General features: G+C 52.7%; 1 protein-coding gene across 1 annotated transcript; it reads right to left on the bottom strand.

Annotated features, from left to right (window-relative positions):
• Nucleotides 1-11,275: 11,275 nt before the first annotated feature.
• On the bottom strand, nucleotides 11,276-13,562 carry TMEM275 (transmembrane protein 275). The gene has a single exon (XM_060625581.2). It carries the CDS (start codon nucleotides 13,482-13,484, stop codon nucleotides 12,957-12,959), a length of 528 nt encoding a protein of 175 aa, XP_060481564.1. The 5' UTR covers nucleotides 13,485-13,562; the 3' UTR covers nucleotides 11,276-12,956.
• Between the last annotated feature and the right edge of the window lie 8,226 nt (nucleotides 13,563-21,788).

The following is a 21,788-nucleotide window of genomic DNA, read 5'->3' as shown; positions in this document are numbered from 1 at the left end:
CGGAGGGGAGGCCATTGTCATGTCCTGGTGAGAGGAGGGTGGCATCCATGTGGTCTGGGAGTAGGGGTCAGATGGGTGAGAAATCTAGGAACTAGAATTACTGAGGCGACTGTAGGAATAGGAAAGGTCAAGGTTGCCGCTGAGTCTCTGGTTTGGCAACATGCTAGACGGAGACCCTTGGGCTGGGGTGAGTGTTGGGGAAATGAGCCTGAGCTCAGGCTGGCCTTGTTTGCTGCATCTGAGGAACCTTCAGTTTATTCAAGGGAAGATGTTGGAGTGTACTGGACCAGGGCTCAAGGGACGGGTCTGTCTGCACTGCTGACCTAGACTTTAATTTCTTTAACAAATACTACATAGCCCTTTCTCTGTGCCTGATACTTTAATTCTCACACAACTCTATGCAGTAGGCACTATTATCTCCATTGTATAGATGAGGAAAATGAGGCACAGAGCAGTTAAACAACTTGTCCATGACCATGCAGCTAGTAATAAGTGAACCAAGGTATGACCCTGGCTAACCTCGGAATCCATGCTCTTCACCTTGGTGGTTGTCAACAGAGACATGGTGGATGAAGCCTCGTTATCATAAGAGAGCACACAGAGTGACGGTGAGGATGGGACCTCAGGGAAATCCAATGAAGCAGAGAAGATTCTATTATGGGGTTGGGAGAAGCTACTCTCAGTGTGTTATTTACTATGGCAAATAACTGCCCTCTCTGGTCCTCAGTATCCTCTTCTGTTGAATGGGAATCGTTAATTATGACCAGCCTGCTGGCTGGGAGGCTCAGATGAGCTAAAGAGGAGAAAGCCCCAGAGGAGGCTAGGGTGTTGGTTGCCTGGCATGCAGAAGGTGTTCAGATAGTATGTGGTAGGTGAGATGAGAAAGTCAGGAGGGGGGTGCTCCCTGAAACTTCTCCCCAAAGCCTCCTTTTCTTAGGCCTTGGCCCCAGTGTTCTTTGAGTCCAGGAGTCTGGCTCCTCAGCGGCCTAGGGGATAGGGCACCTTCCGAGAGGTCGTGGGGGATGGACGGCTTTAGGGCCGCTTTAGGGCCAGTAGGGCTAGGCCCGCCCCTCCCCCCCTTTTCCCACAGAGCTGTGGGGACTGGAGCGCCCCCCCCCCCCAATCTCTCATTCTCCTCTCCCTTCTGGGAAAGCCGATTAGGAGGTGGCCTCCTGCCCGCCCCCCTGACAAGTTTGTCTGAACTTCCAACAAAGGCCCTCAGAGGGTTGCAGAGGGAGGGCCGGGCACCACCGGGAACCTGACACCACAGGCCCAGGATCACTCCAGCAGCCTTGGAGGCAGCTCTGTGGTCTGCCCACCCTATGGCAGGGCTGGAATGTCTCTGGGAGGGTTCTGGCCCCACAGAGGCCTGGGGCCGGGCCGGGGGACACGTTCACCTGGGAGTCCCTCACAACAGGGAAGGCAGCACAGGCCGGTGCCCAGGGGGGTGGGTGGAGATACGCACACGTCCTCACACAGTCACACACACACTCCCATACACTCACAATTACACACGCAACTTTTCTCGCACTCACAACCACATACACACATACCCTCTCTCATGCACCAATGGGACATGCTGGCTTCCGCGTGGGCTGCACAATCTCAGAGTGTCTGTCTCTCTCCTACTCACGGACACACACCCCCCGCCCCCATACAAGCCCTCAGACCCAAGCCCGTGGTCTGTTGCCTGGATGTTCCATACACACTCGCCCCAGCTCCCAGACATGCATTCTTAGTTTACACTCTAGATGGGCGCCCCTGAACACCCTGAGCATGGCACCAACCCCCCTCCACACGCGGGCCTCCTTAGCTACGCTGCCAGCTTGCTGTCCAAAGATACTCCGTGACTGCTGCCCCGTGCCTGCTGAAGATACGGCCCGAATGCCCACGTGAGTCCGTCCTTGGCTGCAGCACCCATGTTCCCTGATCCACACACGTCCATCCTCACACACTGTCCTCCCTCTCAGGGCTGCCTTCGTGGACGTGTGACTTGTGGCCACACAGGGCTCTGGGCTCAAGCCCTATAATGTTCTGACGTTGCCATCTTGAAATCCTTAATTCGTAAACAAGCGTCCCGCACTTTCATTTTGCCTTGGACTCCACACATTACATAGCCGGTCTGGCTCCCTCATCACAATCTCCCTCAGTCCAGCCCTTCTGTGGCTTCAGAAACTCGGTCTCTAGAAAGCCCTCAGCTGTTCCCACCTGCCCAAATGCCTCCACTGCCTCTTACTTCTGAGGCTTCCCTCTCGGCCCCCTCCCCTCACCAGGCAGCTGAGTGTGATGGATAAGAGAACTACTGAGAGCATCCTGTACTTCCACACCCCTCCTCCTAGTGTGGCCTTGGGGCTCAGTGTCCTCATCTGTAAAGTGGACTCAGGATAACACCTACTTCAGGGATCTTTGTGAGGATTCAATGAGACAGCATCTGTAAAACGCTTAGCCCCGAGCCTGGCATTTAGTAAATGCTCAACAAATGTTTGTTATTATTGCTATCACTACACTATTATAAGTGCTGACAAACAAAATAGACTCAGCCCCCTAGCCCTATGTATAATCTAGTAGGTAAACTAGAGATTACTTGAGTAAACACACACTTAGAAATGTAAAGCAGCACAGGTGAATGAGAAGCACAGATCCCTGACCTCATATGAGGCTTACAGGTAATAGGAGAGGCAATCTGAGGCTAGGATCAGGGACCAGTCTGGGGTACGGCATAGTTCTGCTAGGGGCCAGGGTCAAAGCTCGGTGTGTAGCTGGAATCAGGGATCAATTGAGGCCAGGGGCAGGGCTCAGTCTAGGACAAATCACAGCTCAGAGGTCAGAGTTGGGGCTCAGAATGTGGCCAGGGCAGGGCTCAATTTGGGGTAGGGCTGAGCTAAGTCTGAGACGGGGGCCAAGTCGCTCTCATTGCTAGCATGAACTCACGGTGGGGCCGTTTAATAAACTCAAGGCTTCTCTGGACCTCTGTTTTATCACTGTAAAATGGGGAGATCTCTGCCTACCCCCAGGCCTGTGGGAATTGAGTGAGCTAATAATGGAAGTATGGAAGTGGAGGATTATACTTCTGTTGGGCGCTCATGACTCCAAGCCTGGCCCCCTGGGGCTCTCCTCCCCCCTGCCAGGCCCAGGAGGCCATGCCATCCTCGCCTATGTCTCCAGCTGCGGGAAACCGCCACCTCAGCCCGGGATCTGTTCCAAGGAGTCTGGAGATTTCGCAAAGCCCTTTGAACAACAAAGGCCACAGGAGCGATATTTCCTCCTGGGGGCTGACCGCCCAGTGGCTCCTTTATCTTGGCAACCAGGCTTGGAGAGCCGTTCTTGGAAAGAGCTTGTGTGGGGCGTGCGCGGGTGCATGTGAGCGTGAGCGTGTGTGCACAAAGCCGCTCTTTGTCGGCATCTCCACCTGAGCAGCCTGGCAGACCTGGAAGCCTGGGTCCTTCACAGGGTCACCCCCTCCATCCCCCCGCCTCCATGCAGATGTGCTGCGCGGTCGGGGGTGGGGGAAAGACGCTTTGGTTTCTCCCTTAAGATTCTCTCGGAGGGAGAATTCCAAGAAACAGGAGCTCCATTACCTCAGGAAGAATCCAGATTAGGCTGAAGTGGATGCTTGACAACACGGGAGAGAAGGAAGAGAGTTTCGGTTCTTTTAGAAGGTACAGGATATCCTCAGACCCTGGGGCCTCTCCCTCTGGAGGCAGCACCGACAAATGGCCCGAAATGCTTCCCTCATTCGGGCTCACCTTCAGTCTGCTCTTTGCAAGCCACCTTCAATCTGCCTCTCGGACTGTGGAATATGGGAAAAGTCCCTCTCAGGGTCTTAGTCCTGTTTTTAAGTCAGGCTTGGACTCAAGTAGCTTAGACTGGACTGGGTGGACGCTACGATACACAGACAGGACCCTGAGTAGCTGGAGCTGCAGGAGGAGTCTATCTGCCTGCCTTCTCATCTCCTTCTCCCCCATTCCAGCCACCAGAACCCCGCCAAGCCCAAGGGAATGGACAAGGGTAGGGGTGGCAGCTGGCCCGCTGGAGGAGCAGGCTTAGGGATGGTCTGGAGGTTCTTGCTACAGGTTCTCAGAATAGATATCTGCAGGGATCTCTAGTTCACTCTCCATTCGGGCAGGGGTCACTAACACCCAGCCCCTGCTCACAAATCTGCAGGGATGGGAAGCTCCTTGCCAGGTCTGACTCTTGTGAAGTTCTTCCTCCTGCTGTGCTGAAACCTGCCACCTCCTCATCAGGCCCCGGTCTGGGGTGGGGGTGGGGGACTGTGCACACAGAGCATGTCTCTTCATCTTGTTCTGGGATGTCCAACCAAATCATGTGGGGCCTCACACACTCACTGTGCCCTTTCCCACCTGCCTTTGCTCCTGCTGATTCCTCCTGGGGAAAGTCTAGTCATTATACAGAACCCACTCACAAACCACCCTCTCCAGGGAGTCTGGCCTGATAACACCAGGGGAGAGGAAGCCCCTTCCCTCTCTTGAACCCCCTTGGCTACTGCGTACAGTTCTTACCCACACGCAGATGGAACACCCCGGGCAGGACATGGCATGGCCCAAAGCCTGGCTCCGAGTTAGTATTCAACCTGAATGCCATTCTTGTCAAGTTGAACAGTATGAAGGACAAGCTCTGCCTACAATCTCGGGCACCTGATTCCTGTCTGGCCTTGCTGTGCGGCCTTGAGCAAGCCCTGGCTTTTTCTAGGCCTCTGTTTCCTGTGTAGATGTTGGAGGGTAGTCTATACAGGCTGCCTGCCTGCCTTAGGGAGCCTTGGTTTCTGAATGTCCTGCTTGGTTTTCTTTACTGTGTGATATTCACACCCCACCCCCACCTGCCCCAGTTTCCTCAAGTGTTCCTTCCAGGACCTCTTTCTTTTTTTTTTTCTTTTTTATTTTTTTTTAACGTTTATTTATTTTTGAGACAGAGAGAGACAGAGCATGAATGGGGGAGGGTCAGAGAGAGGGAGACACAGAATCCGAAACAGGCTCCAGGCTCTGAGCTGTCAGCACAGAGCCTGACACGGGGCTCGAACTCACGGACCGTGAGATCATGACCTGAGCCAAAGTCGGCCGCTTAACCAACTGAGCCACCCAGGCGCCCCTCCAGGGCCTCTTTCTATGCTGGGTATGGCCAGTTGTAGGTGCAGACAGGGCTTAGAGGGATTTGTGTAGCAAAGGCCTAGCAGCAGCCTAAGGAAGTAGGTGAAAGGGTCTTCAGGGATGGCACCCAAGGATGGGTGAGCACCCTCTCCCTTCTCTTGTCTCACTCATGACATCCTTATGAGATGAAGCTGGCCTTGAGGCAGAGCAATAGCACAGCCCCCTGTCTCTTCTGGAAGCCATGGCTCTGTCCCGGCACAGGCTTTAGCTCCTACCTCTCAGTCCCGAGCACCAATGTCCAGAGTTTAGGGACCACAGCCCAAGCTTTGTCAGGTGGACGGGAGGCACTTCAGTCAGTTAATTTTATTGAGTACCGTCCACAGGCCAGACAGAGCTGGGGTGCTGAGGATACAGTGATGAACAGACTGTCTCAGCTCCAAATGCACTTAGTGCTAGTGGGGAGAGACATAGATAAGCAATGAAACAAATACATCTGGGATGCTGATTAAAGGTTATGAAGAAACTAAAATAGAGAGTGGGGTCAAGGCTCAGTGCATGGCTGGGGTCAGGGTTCAGCCAAGGAGACCGGTGGAATGACCAGACTAAGAGTGAGGACAGAGATGACCAGACAGATCCATAGCCAGGTGGACAGCAGGTGAGTAAAGAGGTTGGCCCGGGGCCTGGAGGAAGGACTGAAGGCTCCTGGGAGAGAGGGGGTGGTGGTAGGGGGGGTGGGGGAGGTGGGATCTATTAAACTGATGACTCCAGGCCCTAATCCTGTGCCAGGCCTAGGCGGGTAGTTGGGGGGGGGGGGGAGCACCCCTGCTGGGGTGTAATTTCACGCTGAAGGGTCTGATGGGGCATCCCACGGACTGATCCTTTCTGGATCAGAAAACCCACTTCCCTTTGTCGCATGCAGGGCGATTAATGCCTTAACCCTTTATGGGCTGGCCTGGGGCCAGTCCTGCCCCATCTCACTTCCAGCTCCTTGGGATCTAGTCAGAACCCTTTGCCTCCAGCCCCAGGAGCTCCTGGACCTGCTCTTACTTGCAGAGAGGGAGAAGTTGTCACTGAGGAAAGCCAGGGGTTGGGTCCAAAACCAGAAGCTTGAGGTCTAGTCTAATCCACCAGGAAGCCTTCCCACGTGTGCCATGGTGAGGCCCTCACCACCTTCCAGGGGAGCCCCTCCCACTGGCAATAAGCAACAAACCCATAAAGTCCGGAGACCATCAATGAGGAACGAACACTGGATGCCCCAGTGTCCCCTGAACACTTACAAGCCATGCCTCCGGTAACACCCCAGGGACGTCCCTGCTCATTTTGTCCAATGGCGGCATTCCAGCCTGGGCAGGCCATCACAGTCAGCCCCAGCCTCTCTGTCCTCCCTTGCTCACGTCCCCTCCCTGCCTTGGTTCAAAGACCCACCAGGAAGTTGTCATACCTTCTCTGGCCCTTCCCTCCGCTCCTCCCAGTCTAACTTCAAGGCGTCACCGTGCAGCTCCCTGGGGTGGGGGAGGGGCAGGGACCTGCTGGGCCTCCTCTAAGCTCCCTGGGTCTCTAAAACCCCAGCACCATTAAAAGAAAGCCCCTAAATGTTATTTACACTTCGGAGTCTTAAAAACCATTAACAAAAGCCACTTAATTCAATTATCTTCCTGGCTGGCTCAGTTCTCAGCGCTGAGCAAGGGCCTCCCCTTGCCGCCTCCTCCCTTTGCCCGCCCCCCCCCCCCCCCACTGTCATTGTGTCGGGCTAATGAGGTAAACTGAAGCGAGCCCTGTCCCCCCTGACAGGTTTATGAGAATTTAATAAAGCGTGGCCGGGACCAAATGAGTTGCCTCAGCCTCGGAGAGCTCATTGTCTTTGGCGTCAGCGTTTTTTGACTAGAGCTGTCCCCTCCCCCGCCCGGGCTCCTGCCTGGCTTGGTCCCCATTCCTGCCCTCGGTCCCTCCCAAGGTGAGCTGGCCAGTGAGCCTGGTAGAGGCCAGCTTGGCCCTGCAGGGCAAGACACCCAGGCTGTACCCTGAGTAGGGCAGAAACTGAATTGGCCCGTGTGCCTTGGGGACAGGTGTGTGGTCTTCCCAGCCCTCATACACACCAGACCCCAGGAGTGTACGGGGACCTCTGGGACTTCTGCTACCCAGCCCACACCGCCCTCACGCTCCCGGGCCCCTGCCAACCTGAGGCTGAGGCCTGGCTGGTGCCACCTTGAGCATGATTCACTCTTTCTTGCCTATTTGGAGTGACCAGCCAGAGTGAGGAGGGAAGGGGCATCCAGAGCACAGGGGACACAAGTCCTCAGTCATGGCCTGGTCCGTGGAAGGACACTTTCACATGCAAGGTCACCTTCTCCTCACATTTCCCCTGAAAGGTAACAAGGGGTAGACAATGAGAGGGACTTGCTCAAGGTTCCTAGGGGGTCAGAAGTGCAGATGGAAGAAACTCAGCCTGCAGGCCCCTCAGACATCCAGGCAGGGAGGAAGCCCCCCCCCCCCCAGAGCTCCATGGGTATTTGGAGAAGGCCTGGCCGTCCTTCCTCCCTCATGTCCTAGACAGCCTTTCTGTCTGGCCTCTCAGGGGTCTAATGTCCAGGAGTTTCTGGACCATTCAGAGATCCAGAATTCCTTTTCTCACCCTCAAAAGTATTTCCAGGAGTTATTTCCTTCTGGGACTGAAGCCTGACTCGGTCTGTGACCATGATGAAAATTCAGTCTTTGTCCAGGGTTAGTGTTCAATGTATGGATCAGAGTCAGAGTTCAGGTTGGGACCACAATAAGGGCTTAATGTAGACCCATGATCAAGACTCAGTCTGTGCCCAGGTCAGGGTTTAATTTTTGATAAAGATCAGGGTTTAGTTTATGGACTGAGTTAGAACTCAGTGTAAGATCAGGATCAGGATTCAGTGTAGGGACCAGGCAGTGTCAAGCCTCAGATTATGACCAGGATCATGTTTAGGCCAGGACTCAGTATGGACTGGGGTGAGGGAGGTCTCAGTCTAAGATCAACATAACCAGACTCAGGTCTTACCTGTGACCTTGATAGAGGCTGTCCAGGATCAGGCCTCCCTCTGTAATAAGGTCAGGTTTCGGCGTTGGAGGTGTCAGTAAACTTGGGTGACCCCGCCCCCAGTCCTTGTATGCCTGGCTCCTTGCTCCCCCTCCTCCTTAGGGGTTTGCCCTCAGAAGGGTAAAGGCCAAGTTAATACAGTCTGGCTGGGCTGAGAAGTCTCTATCCCCTGTCATGTGCCTAGAGTGCCCTCTGGTGGCACTCCCTAGCAGTGCCTATTTCCTCAGGCTTCCCCAGTCCATCTGGCCATCTCCTACTTCGGGGAGCCTACCCCTCAGGCACTTCCATCCACACCCATCTAGCCAGCTCTACGTTCCTGCGTCACCCCACCTTCCACAAAGAGGTGCAAAACAGGAACTGGCCATGGCAAGTCCCACACACGTAAGGGGCTTTTCTCCCTTCCTGCCCAGAGCAGGCATCTTAATAATTCCCTATTACTGGGGACCTATAAGATCCCCACCTTTTAGTCATTCAACAAATATGTATTGTGTACTTACCTTGTGCCAGGTGAACACCTGAGTGCAGAGCGGTGAACACCTGAGTGCAGAGCAGTGAACAAGCCGGAAGTGCTAACTTCTTGGAGCTCACATTCCACTCACTTCTCCCCAATCCCCAACTTCCCAAGTCCACAGACCTCCTCAGCAAGGCACTTGCATTAGCAGAAGGTTGGGTGGGATTCAGAACTGGGCAATTCAATGTTCCTTCTCTCTCCTAGATTCAGAGGTTAGACTATTCTAGATACTGAGTTCTCTGTCTTCATGTCTCAGATGCCTCATCTGGACTCGTGGCTTCCCGACCATCCATATGACAATGGCTTCTAAATCTGCATCCTCTCTTTCCAGAACTCAGGGCTGTGCCTCCAGCAATCACAGGACAGCTCCCCTGGGTTAACAGAATTTTCCTCTTACCACAGCCCTGACTCTTCCTCCACCCTATGCTGAGCTCTCAAATAAAAATTCTAGAAGTTCCTCCTGGAGTCCTCTCTTTCACTCCTCTTGAACTTCCCCGACAGAGAGACCTCCAAAATGGGCATAGAATCTGTCCACTTCCCAGCCACCACTCCAGTCCCAGCACCCCCAGCATATCTCACTGCAATAACCTCCCACTCCACCCTGTTTTCCCTCTTGCCCCTCGACACTCTATTTTCCACACAGAAGGCAGAGCGATCTTTACCATCATAAATCAGACCACGTCACTTCCCTGCTTAAAACCCTCCACCTCACTGAGAGTAAAATCCCAACTCTGCATCCTGGTTTACTAAGCTGTACATGAGCTGAGCAAGATGCCCCCCCCTACCCACCCTCCCCAACTTCATCTACAGCCCTTCTTTCTTGGTTGGACACAGAGGCGAAGTTCATTCTCACCTTAGGGCTTTTGCACTGGCCATTTCCTGAGCTTGAAATGTTCTTGCCCTAGACCTTTGCATGACTGACTCTTGTCAGTCAGAGCTCAGCTTAAATGTCACCTCTCAGAGAAAACCTCCCCAGCCACCCGACAAGTCCCTCTGTCACATCTTCTTATGGTGATTTTCTGCACGGCACTTCCGCTAGCTAACATTTTTTGTCTTGTTTACTTAATTCTTTATTGTCTGTCTCCCCCAAGTAGATGTAAACCCCCCTCCAGAGCTTGTTCACCGCTATATTCCCAGTGCTGGACACATAGTAGGGTTCAGGAATTGTTTATTTTTTTAAGTTTATTTATTTATTTTGAGAGAGACAGAGAAAACACGAGTGGGGGAGGGCAGAGAGAGAGGGAGAGTGGGGGGAATCTCAAGCAGGCTTCCACACTGTCAGCAAAGAGCCTGACGTGGGGCTCGAGCCCACGAACTGTGAGATCATGACCTGAGCCGAAACCAAGAGTTAACCACCACTTAACTGACTGAGCCACCCAGACGCCCCTCAGGAATTGTTTAAATCATTAGTAAAAAATGGTCCTAAGTGGCTGCCCTCATTTCTTCTGGTGGGAACAGAGGGAGGAGATACGAGTTCCCAGCACCTTAGTAGGCTCCCTTGTCCCAGGCTATTGGGAGTTCCCTCCGGGAAGTGGGGCTCACCCTGCCAACCCCTGAGCCCCACAGGCCCCAGGAAGCACCCCTCCTTTCAGAAGGACCAGCTGTGCCTCCTACACTTGCAGCCCCTGGACTTCTGAGGACAGGCCCTCGTGCCTCCATTCTCAGAGTCTCAGGGGAGGAGTGGGAGGGTCTGGCCCTCATCTCAGTGCCCCTGTACGGTGTCCCTGCAAGCCAGTCCTGGCTTGAATTCCTCGAGGTCAGGGAGCCCGCTGACTGTGCTGTCAGAGTTGTGTCTTCACTGTCCACAGACTGGCCCCCTGAGCCTGCCTGAGAGGAGCCTACAGACAGGTGGGGACAGAGCCATCATCCAGCCTCTGTGTCAGAGAGTGAGGTGTTCCTGGACCTTGCTGGCTCCTCAGTGGTCTACTGCCCTAGAAGGGCCTGAAGGAGTGTGAGGGGAGGAGCCCCCACCCACAGTAGGAGGCCCAGGAAAGATACGGGGAGTGGGGGAGTGGTTTCTAGGACTGGCTGTTTGGGAAGTGGGCCCTGGGGTATGGGGAATATCTCCTAATGTACCTGTGGAGGGGGAGGGGACACAGAAGGGACAAAGGATGCCCTTTGGCTAGGGGAGGCAATGGAAGGGAGACTCCAGCGAGCCAATGTTTCCCCCTGGTGCCCCCCCTCCCCAATTCAATTCACTCACACCATGCATTTGTGGCACTGAGCCCTTATCACATGCTCACTCTTCCTCCCACCCTCCCAGACAGGACCTGGAAGTCTTTGGCAGGGAGAAGAGGAAGGTCTGGTGGTGTAATTCTAGGCCTCTGCCAGCAGGTGGGAGAGAGGTTGGGGCTGGGCCTACCATTCCAGGCTAGAATCTGGGGGGCCTCGTCCTAAAGAAGGTGGTCCAGACCACACCCCAAGGCAGCATCAGCGGTGGCCCCTCTCACCTCCTGCTCTACCAAGGCAGCAGCAGGTGGCGTCTGAGGCTGCAGACCAGTGATCCAGAAGTGAGACCTGGGAAAGCGGTCTTTCTTGCATGTGCATGCTCAACACACACACACACACACACACACACACACACACACACACAGATTGGGGGGTGGGGAAGTGTTCTGAGAAGAGGTCATCAGCTCCAGGGGCTGGATGCTTCAAAGGTTAGGGCCCATCGATCTATGTGAATTAATAGAAATGACCTGCTTGCACCTACGCAGACAGATTCACTTTTCTCCAGGTCAGTGGTGGGGGAGACAGCAGGAGAGGCAGAGGCAGAAAGGGAGTCAGGGGAAGGGAAGAGTCAGAGGGGGAAGAGGCAGAGAGGGTGTCAGCCCTTCCCAGGGCTGGAGGGAAATCCCAGACCAGGGAAGAAGAACAGTAGAGCCCACCCTGGGAAGAAAAAGGGAGGCTGCTGAAGCCCAAGGTCGATGGGCAGGAAGTTACAGCCAGCAAGGGTGTGCCACCATCTCTGGGCACAGCTTTCCTGTGTCTCTGCAGCGAGGAGGGGCTGGCCCAGGGTTGCGGGATCTTCCCCCCCCCCCCCCCCCCCGCCCCGGTCCCCAGCTCCCTTGCTTCTCTTGTGAGGCGGCCTCCATCCCTCTACCAGATGCCCTCACTCACTGGGCAGAACGCAGGCATGTCAGGGGAAAGGTGTAGGCTTTGACCAGCCCCGGGGAGTGCTTCTCTCATCCTTCTCACTGGGTGACTCACTCCTTAACCACCACCACACACACCCACACACACTCTCACATTCGTGTATGACGTTAGATACTGTCACCCAAATACTCCCACACTCCCCATCTCTTACGCGTAGCCAGGCAACCCCATGCACAGACACATGGATTCACCCCGCTCCCAATCTCACACACTTGTTCCCACGATGATCGGTCATACACTCCTCTCCCCTGGGGGCCCCTTCCAGGTCTCCAAGAGGGGCCGGTGCTAGGAAGATGAGGCACTTGGCTAGGAGGACCCCAGAATCAAGGGTGCTCAGCCAGAAGCTCCACAGGCAGCCTCTCACCCCAGGCTGCACCATCACAGAGGACTGGACTCTAGAGGTGCTTTACTGAGGAGAGAGGCTCATCGGGAATGCAGTGGGGATCACACTGAGGCCTTCCTGGTTGGAGGAGCCCCCTCACCATTCATCCCTGTCGTGCTTCAGCCTCAACTCTCCCGGATCTGATCTACCAGTCAGTGGAGTGCTCATCCCAGTTCTATCTTGGGAGACTATCCTGGCTCAAATCAGGACCTCCTCACACCCCCTTAATCCCCAAAGATGATGTTGGGGTAGAGACAAGGAGAGCAGAAGGAGAAGTGGGAGCTGGTGGCCTTTCGCCGTGCGCAGGGCATTCCTCCCTGCCCCTGCTTCCTCCCACCCCTTGGGCTCAGGGGCCTTGCTGGTAGTTAGTCCCTCTCAGAGCAGCTCTGTTCACAGTGCCCGCGTGCCATGGGTGGTGGTGGTAGGGATCGAAGGTCCAGGGGCCCCGTTGCTTCAAGTCTAGGGGGTGAGGTAAAGTAGGGCCCAGCAGACCCCACTTAATGGGCCAAGGCACAGCTCCCTCCTTTGGCGAGTGTGCCTCTTCACCGTCACATTCTCCCCTCCAGACGTTCCAGAGATGGGACAGATGAGGCCACCTGTGCCCAGCACCCGACCCATATGGATTTTTTTTTTCTTTTTCCTTTTCCTTCTTCTCCTTCCTCTCTCCCACTCCTCTTTTTTTCTTAAGTGGCACCGAACGAAGGGAGCCCGACGGGGAGTCAGGGCCCGGCACCGGGTCCGCTAGGGGGCGACGCGCTCCCGGGGCAGGTTGAGCTGGACCGCTTCGGTGCGCGGCACATAGGCCGCCGCCGGCGCGGAGGCGTCCAGGGCGAAGGGGCCGGGGCTGGAGCGGCTCGAGGACGCGGCCGAGACGGCAGGGCTGAGCTGCACGGCCGTGGTGTCCTGCGCCGTGCGCTCGCTGCTCTCCATCTCCAGCGCCACCGGCCCGCCGCCGCCGCCGCCCCGGCCCGGGCCCGAGGCCGCCGCCGAGCGCGCGCGGGGCGCGGGGCCCCGGCGGCTACACGCGCAGCAGGCCGCGAAGCAGACGAGCGCCAGCGCCAGCAGCGCCGGCCCCACGACGAGCGGCGCGTTGCTCCGGGGTGGGAAGGAGGCGAAGGCGCCCACCAGCGTCACGTTCACGCCCGCCAGCAGCACGCACAGGCCGCAGGCGCAGAACAGCGCCGGCGACGGCAGCCCGGGCAGCCGACCCCGAGCGCGGCCCGCGAGCGCCTGGGCCGGGGCGCCTCGGCTCTTCTCTGGGGGCGGCATGGGCCTGGGGACGCCGGGCACGCATCAGGCTCCGTCCTGCCGCCGGCCCGGCCAGGCCCACCTGGCGAGCTCACGGGAGTCCTGTGGGCACAGAGCGGGAGGGAGGGTCAGCGGGGCACCTCAGTTTCCAGAACTCTCAGCTCTGGGGCGACACTCAGTGCCTGGGAGTGCCGCGGTTATTTTGGCCAGCCCCCTGCTTCTGCCTCTGGGGAGCAGAACCCATCCTGTATGGGAATTGGCTCTGGACTCTCTGGTGGCTAATCTTACCATCCTCCCTCCAGTCCTTCAGACAGATGCAATTCCTCCACCTCCTCTACTCCAGGAAGCCTTCCTGCATTAATTAAATTAAGCGAGTGAAAGGCTGTAAAGTGCCCAGCGTGTGCCTAGGTGCTCATAAAATGACAATCATCATCAGTAGTCCTAATTAGAGGGCAGATGGCGGCTCTTGGGATTTAGACAACTTCTAACACCTTGCAAGTGGAAGCAGCCTTAGAAACCATCTGCTCAAGCCCTTCCTTGTCTAGATAAGGAAACTGAAGCCCAGAGAGCTCTAGCAATTTACCCAAGATCCAGGACCAGGATCTAATGACCTGCCACCTGGCCTGGGTGTCCCCACCCTAGGCTCTGGTAGGCACAGCAGTGACATTAACTTTCCTGAACATCAGATGAGGCCCTGGAGTGAGTGACCACGTGAGAGTAAGGAGCTCCTGATGTTTCAGATGGCCAGTGAGAAGGGACAGTCCCTACATGGGCTGGGGCAGACTCCAAGATCCTTTGTAGACTGACAGATTCCAATCCTGTCCCTGTCCCACCCCCAGGACTCTACTATTAAACCTGGACTTGAAAGCCTAATCACTGGTTGCTGGAATGCCTTTCTAGTATTCTCTAATTGTCTCTGGTTCTGGGATCTATCACTGGCTTCTAGAATTCTGGGAATACATGCAGAAGCAAAGGTAATGAAATTAGAGTCTGGAGCTTTAGGACTTCTATTTGAGAATTCTGTTCTATAACATGAAATCACAGGTATAAAGGTCCTCAAAGGATGAGATCATAGCTATGGAACTGTGTTAGGATTGTGAAAAAATGTCAGAAAAGGCTCTGAGTGGGGATGAGAGGGAGTCATGGGGGTAGTGGTACCGCAGGTGGGAGCAGAGCATGCAGGTTGAGTAACTGAGCGTGACTGAGTGGCCTCTCTGTGCTTCAGTGTTAACACCTATAGTGTGGAGTCAGTGATAGAACCTACCTCATAGGGTGTAGTGATCATTAAATGCTCTAAGCTAAATCGGGTGCTTTGAACAGTGCTTGGAGGACAGTGGGAATTCAATAACTGTCAGCCATGTTGTCACGGTGGTGGCTGCTAGAGAAGGGTATCTATAAGGTCTCAGATCTGGGAGGTGGGGTGTGTCAGTTTGGAAACAGAACAGTTGATCTATCCCTCAGGTGGGACTGCCTTGGGACTGAGCCCAGAGTTGTCCTTCCTGAGTCTGCAAAGCCTGCACACTGTGGGGTTGGAGAGAATGTGATGACTGGGTGAGTGAAAGCGAGGGCTAGTGTGGGAGAGGGGCAGCACAGTCCTTGCTCGACACAGGCTGGAATCAGCCTGGCCCAAGCATGTCAGAGGGCCAGGAGGGCCACCTCTGCTTCTTGCCCAGATCTGATCACTTCAGGGCTCCCTCCCCTGGCACCACGGTGAGAGGTAGAAGTTCTGTTGGGACTCTGGCCAGAAGCACCTTGCTGACTCAGCCAGCTGACCCAGAGCCAGAAATCCCCAAATCCTGGCCAAGCAAGCACTTGCTGACCTTTCAGAGGACTTACAAACCACAGATTCCTCAGGAAGCTCCACATTTGCATGAACCATCTGCTCCCTTTAACCTGCAGCCTTTGGCTCTGCCAGGCAGAAATAGCAACCACTGGAGGATACAACACTTCAACAGTTGGCAAAGCATGTTCACAGCCATGACATCACGGAATCCCTACAAGCGCTTGATACTTATCAACAGTATCAACACATTTTACAACTGACGCAACCGAGGCTCAGGGAGGAAAGTGGATCTGGGCTCTTGTGGCTGGAGTAGAAGGAAGACCAGACATTCTGGGACCAGAGTCAGAGAATACATACATAATCTGGTGCACACCATATGTGATCTTGCTTCATTTTAAAGAGAAGGATTTGATCTCCTCAGGGTTGATGTGGACATGAATCCTAACAGCCTCTTCCTGTTGCCCTCAGGAGGGGCTGTGAGATTCTCCAATTTTTCCCCCTTCTCAAGTCCCTCCCCCATATTCTCAATATCCAGTATTATCTGAATGAGATAGGTGCCCCCCCTCCCCCTCCCCTGTGGGGAAGGCTCCATCTGAGGCTGAGGTGGAGTCTGGTCCTTCACCTCACCTCACACAGATTCTTGAAAGGCAACATTGGACAAGGGTTGGGGAGGCCCTGGAGGGTCCAGCTCTTTTTTCTTTTCCCTTCTAGGGAAGATTCTTTGGGTTTCGGTTTTACTATGATGTGCCTAGGTGTGATTTCCTCTGTATTTATCTTTCTTGTACTTCCTGGTGCTTCTACAACCTGTGGCTTGATTTTCCCCACAGTTTTGGAAATTTTTCAGGCATTATCTTTTTCCTCATTCTCTTTCTTCTCTCCTGGAACCTGAATTGTGCATATGTTCAACCATATGACGTTGTCCCACACGTCTCTTGCACTCTGTTCTCTATTTTCTTTCTTTCTTTTTTTAACATTTATTCATCTTTGAGAGACAGAGAGAGAGCACAAGCGGGGGAGGGGCAGAGAGAGAGGGAAACACTGAATCCGAAGCAGGCTCCAGGCTCTGAGCTGTCAGCACAGAGCCTGATTTGGGTTTCAGCCTCAGGAACCGTGAGATCATGACCTGAGCCGAAGTTGAAAACTTAACCAACTGAGCCACCCAGGCGCCCCTCTGTTCTGTTATTTTCTAGCCTTTTTTTCCTCTTTCTGTGTTTCTATCTGGATGCTTTCTTAAAATTGATTTGTCATCCAACTCACTAATCCTCTCTTTACCTGTGTCTTCTTTGCTCTAAAATCCAACCATTCAGTTCTTAATTTCAATTGTTACACTGTTTCAGTTCTAGAATTTCCACTTGATTCTTTTTCATAGCTTCCAGTATTCTACGGACAGAATCCCTCTTATCTATTTTCTTGAACAGATTAAGCCCTTTAAGTTCTTGTCTGAAGACTACAACATCTGTGTTGCCTATTTCTATTGTCTAATTGCCCTTGGCTTTTGGTCATTTAGTCTAATCTCCTGGAAGGCTAGATAAGTTATTGAATGCCCAACATTGTGCATGAAAAATCGTAGAGATAGCATGAGGTTCCAGATGATGTTACCTTCGTCCAGAGATTTACTTTTGTTTCTGACAGGCAGTTTAAGGGATAGGCCACCTTAACCCAGTCTGGGATTGCACTGACTGGGAGCTGTGTTTCAGTCTTCCTGAGTCTGGCCTGTATTCGTTTAACCATTACTCCCAGAGAATAGGCTGTTGGGCCCCCTAACCAAAAGCTAAAGGTTTTAACAAGGTTCTCCCCTCTTAAGCCCTGAATTCCAATGTCGACTTCCTAATTTATGGCCACTGTCTCCTACACACTGGAAAAAATTCCTTAAGGGAAAAATGAACCAAATAATACTTCTCTCCAAGATCTTAGCCCCTCAAGTCCTTACTGTTTTCATAGCTCTCCCATGCCTTTGAACAGATTTCTTAAATTTAATCCCGCCTTTTAGTTATCCTCAGTGCGTAAGTTGGTCTGATACAAGCTAGTCTATCCAGAAACAGGTCTAGATGGGAATCTGAAATTAGCACTAATTTAGCTAAGTAGGTTGTGCTATGTTGAACATTTTGCAATAATATCTAATTTAGTTTTTACAACATGAGATTAAGTATTGCTGTTATATCCCCATTTTATAGATGAGGATACTGAAGCACAAAAAGATTAACTAAGTTCACCCCAAGATCTCTGAGGGGCCGTGGTGGTGCCAGGACTTGAAACCTGGTGTCCGGACCCTGCAGCCTGAGTTATCAATCAAGCTAGTCTAGTGCTAGGTTTGCTAAATGCTTGTTGAATGACTGGAACACAGGGCATGGACTCTCCTTGGGCCCTGTAGCTAAGCTCCTGTAATCAGCACTTACACTGCTCCAAAGTCAACAATAGAGGAGGGGGCTGGTGTGTTTTGTGCATCTCTCGAGAAAAGTAAACTCACTTTTCTCCTTCTGTTGCTTAGCACACTCAGCGCAACAAAAGCACTAGCGGGGGACTGAGCTTCCAAGTGCCAATTGTCAATGAATGATTATTTGCTTCTGGGATGCAGAGCTGACTCTGAAAGACAAAACTACCCCCAGAGTCTCCACCCCAGGCAGGGAAAGGGCTAAGGGTTGATAGGTGTCTCCAGCCTGGTTAACTGGGATCCAGGGTGCAAAGGGGAGGGATGTTGAGGTTCCTCAGCTATTGCAATTCAGTTTGTGCCACCATCTCCATCTGACTGACTGTGGCCCTCCAGCTGGGGCTGCTGCAATGTCAGATGCTATTTTGTGGTGGGTGCTCTGACTAACTCTATTGTGTGGTGTCACTGGTGCCATTCACTAAATCGTTTTTGTTCTCCCCCTTCTGAACACATGTTAAAATTGGACTTAGTGGCCAATTTGTGACTAGGTGGGGCCATGTGAGTAGTTCTGGCCAATGAACGGCACCATGCATCACTTGTAGGCTCTATTGCTTCTGGATTATTTAATTTCAGAAGCAGGAACCTTTGGGATGATGCTATCACATTCCCAAATCCTTTAAGCCCTCTCCACTTCGATCTCATTGCCTGAACAGGAGGGAAGGCCATTGCTCTGAATCTTGAGTTGTTAGGATTGGAACAGACCTTCTCTTTAGTGAGCACTCCAATCTGCTGACCTGGTAGAAATCACCTAGTTCAACCCCTTCATCTATGGATGGGAGAAACTGAAGCTTGGAATGGAAAACGTCATGGAGGGTGTCTGTGGCCAAGTCAGTCCAGAACCAAGCCCAAACCAAAGAATATATATTTTATATACATATATTTATAATATACATACTATACATATATAATATATATATGCTATACATATATAATATACATACTATACATATATAATATATATATGCTATACATATATAATATATATTATATATAATATACACATATAATACATGATATACATATAATATATTATATATAATATACATGTATAATATATATAATATACATATATAATATACAATATACATATATATTATATAGTTTATAATATACACATATAATATATATAATATACATATATATTATATAGCTATATAATATATATTATATATAATGACATAATGGGGTGCCTGAGTGGCTCAGTTGGTTGAGCGTCAAACTCTCAATTTTGGCTCAGGTCATGATCCTGGGGTCATGGGATTGAGCCCCTCTGCCTCTCCCCTGTTTGTGTGCATGCTTTCTCTCTCTCTCTCTCTCTCTCTCTCTCTCTCTATATATATATATATATATATATAACATATTCTATATTATTTATAATATAAAACATATAATATAAAACATTATATATAATATAGATAAGATATATATATATTACTTATTACTATCCAGCTAATCATCAGCAATCCTGGGGCCAAAGGAGGGTGGTCCTCAGTAGGAGGAGGCAAGAGCTCCTGGAAAGAGGGTCTCTGCCTGAAGCCCCTTCAGGTCAGCTGGCCACCCCCACCCCTGGGTCAATCCACAAATCTGGGATGTCTGTTATACAAGAGCGGTGGCTTGACCAGGGGCAGCTGCCAGGCCTCCTGGTCCCGGGTTCCTGCTCCAAGGGCTCAAGAGCCTCTGGGTGAAGGGGTTGAGGCTTTAGTCCAGGCGTTAGTCACTAGTCCCAGCCCCTGTCCTCCAGGTGGGATTGAGTCCCTTATTTGCTCAGCCTGGCTCTTTACCCTTCACTGTGAACCCCTCTGTTCCCCTTAATCTTAGCCCTTCTATTCTCCCTCAGTCCGTGAAGGTCTGGGCCAACTCTCAGGCCCCCAACACTTCTACCATGCTCTCTATCCCTAACCCTCTCCCTATCCTCAGGGAACCTCCCACACCACCATTACTCAGTGCTGGCTTATTCACTACCCTGGAAGCTCTCAGCTTCTGCCAGCTGAATTCTGCCTCCCCAGACAGAGCCGAAAGAGCTGCTACCACCCCCACCCCAGTCCATCCCACAGGCCACCCTTGGCCCCTCATAGATTCCCCAAGCTGGAAACAAGGCTTGAGGATGAAGTCTGAAAGTGTGACTCCCAGTTCCTGTGTCTGACTCCTGGGCCCCATTATCCTAGTCCCTGAGTGGATGTGCACGTGCGCGCACACACACACACACACACACACACACACACAGACACACACACACAAACCCCACATGCACAATGATCAGACATACCCAGAAATACAAATACAGATGTAATATACTCTGAGAGCTGCAAACAGCGGCCAACACATAGACAGACACTCTCTAAGGTGCCTGCCTATACAGTGGAAATGAGCTGCTTCCCAGTAGATGGGCTCTGGAGAATTCTCTTTGCCTGGGAGCATGGGGGGTGGGTAATTTGGTGATAAGGAGAGCTGGGGCCTATGGGAGGGGTGATGGGAGTTCCATTCTAGCTGCTCTGATGGCACCCTCCCCTTTACAGGGGGTTCCCATGCCTGAAACAGGCGAGTACTTGACGCTCCCCTCACTGAGGCTCAGATTTGCCATTGGGAAAGTGGGAGTTTGGTCTAGATGATCTTTGCCGGCCCAGCAGGCTCTGGCTTCCTGCACAGCTGAGGGTCCCCAGGCACACAGGACTCTGCAGCAATCACAGCTCTGTGGTTATCAAACCAAGTCTGCACCCAGGCAAGCCAGACTTGGATCTCCAGCCTCAGTCTGGGCCTGTGCCTCCACTCCATGCAACTCAGCTGCCTGGAGCTAGCGGGAGGGGTGGCGGAAGGGGGTACTAAAGACTCCCTGGTGTGGACGTGCCCTTCCTGCCCTCCAGTCTGAGTCCCAGCACTGAGAGACTTCAGCATCCTGGGCACAACCGCTCTACCCTGTGCCCTCCTACTTGGTTGGCTCCTCATCTCCAGTGCCCAGTTCCCCCATTCCACCCCAGTGACCCTTTCCCTCACCAACTCTGACCCTCATCACCCCTGTCATCACCACGAGCCTCCTACTCTCCACCATAACCTCACTGCTACCACTATAGAAACACTGGTACAGCACCTACTATGTGCCAAACACTCTTTCAAGCCCTTTATATATGTTATATATCATCTCATTTAAGCCCCGTGACAACTCTATAGGCAGATGCTTTTGCCATCTCTGTTTTCAGATGGGGACACAGAGGCTCAGAGAGGTTGCACTGCTTGTCATAGACATGGTGATAATATGTGGCCGATCTGGGATTCACACCTAGGCAGTGTGTCTTCTAAACCTGTGCTCTTCACTGTGACTCTGTACTGTCTCTTGCTGTGACTGTTCTCTGATCTAGTGCAGGCCTGGAACTATCAGCATTTTCTCCATGAGCCTTTAATCTCCACTTCCTTTTCTGCACACTACGTCACTTCAGTTACTCCCCTGCAATTTACCTTGTCCTGCAGCCTCACCTGTTCCTTTGTCCTTCTGCCAGAGCTGCCTAGCAAAGTCTCGACCCTGCATCGGTCAGGCTTTCTGCTTCCTCCAAGTCTGTGCCCAAACGGTTAAGCCACACAGGTGAAAAGAAAATCACCAGCTGGCACGTCTCTGGCATCGCTCAGGCCCCCAAGGCTGTAGGGAAACCTCCCCCTTCCCAATCGGTGTTCATCAGCCTCCCTCACTGTGACTCCACCTCCTCCTGGATGCACTCACGCCTCTCCTGTCCTAAAACAAAACCAGACCCTCCTTCCACCCCACCTCTGCCTCCATATAACACTCTATTCCTTTCTTCAAAGTGTTTCCTCTTGGAAACAGTCTCCTTAAACTTCATTTTCTCCCACAAAGCCCGGACTCCCAGCCAGAAACCCAGGCTTCATCCTCGCTCTTCCTTCTCCCTCAGGCTTTCCACCGCACTTTCCCAACCCAATCCATCACCAGGCCCTGCAGATTCTTCCCTCTGAGTGTCTCTAGAACCCATCCCTTCCTTTTCAGTCTCACCGCTGCCCCACCATCCCCCTCCTCCATGTCTCCCTAGTGGCTACATCTCTCCTGGGCTCCCCACTGCTGCCATCCTGGCTGGCTTCCTCCAGGCCGCCCCCTTGATTTTGCTCAAGTGGA

This window comes from Panthera onca, chromosome C1, assembly GCF_046562875.1.
Source record: "Panthera onca isolate mPanOnc1 chromosome C1, mPanOnc1 haplotype 2, whole genome shotgun sequence".
In the NCBI taxonomy this organism is placed as follows: Eukaryota; Metazoa; Chordata; class Mammalia; order Carnivora; family Felidae; genus Panthera; species Panthera onca.
The sequence above is the reverse complement of the archived record's forward strand: the minus strand, read 5'-3'. Positions and strand labels throughout refer to the sequence as shown.

Excerpts from the sequence above, each read along its gene's own strand:
- TMEM275 (XM_060625581.2), bottom strand. The coding sequence starts at position 13,484 with ATGCCGCCCCCAGAGAAGAGCCGAGGCGCCCCGGCCCAGGCGCTCGCG.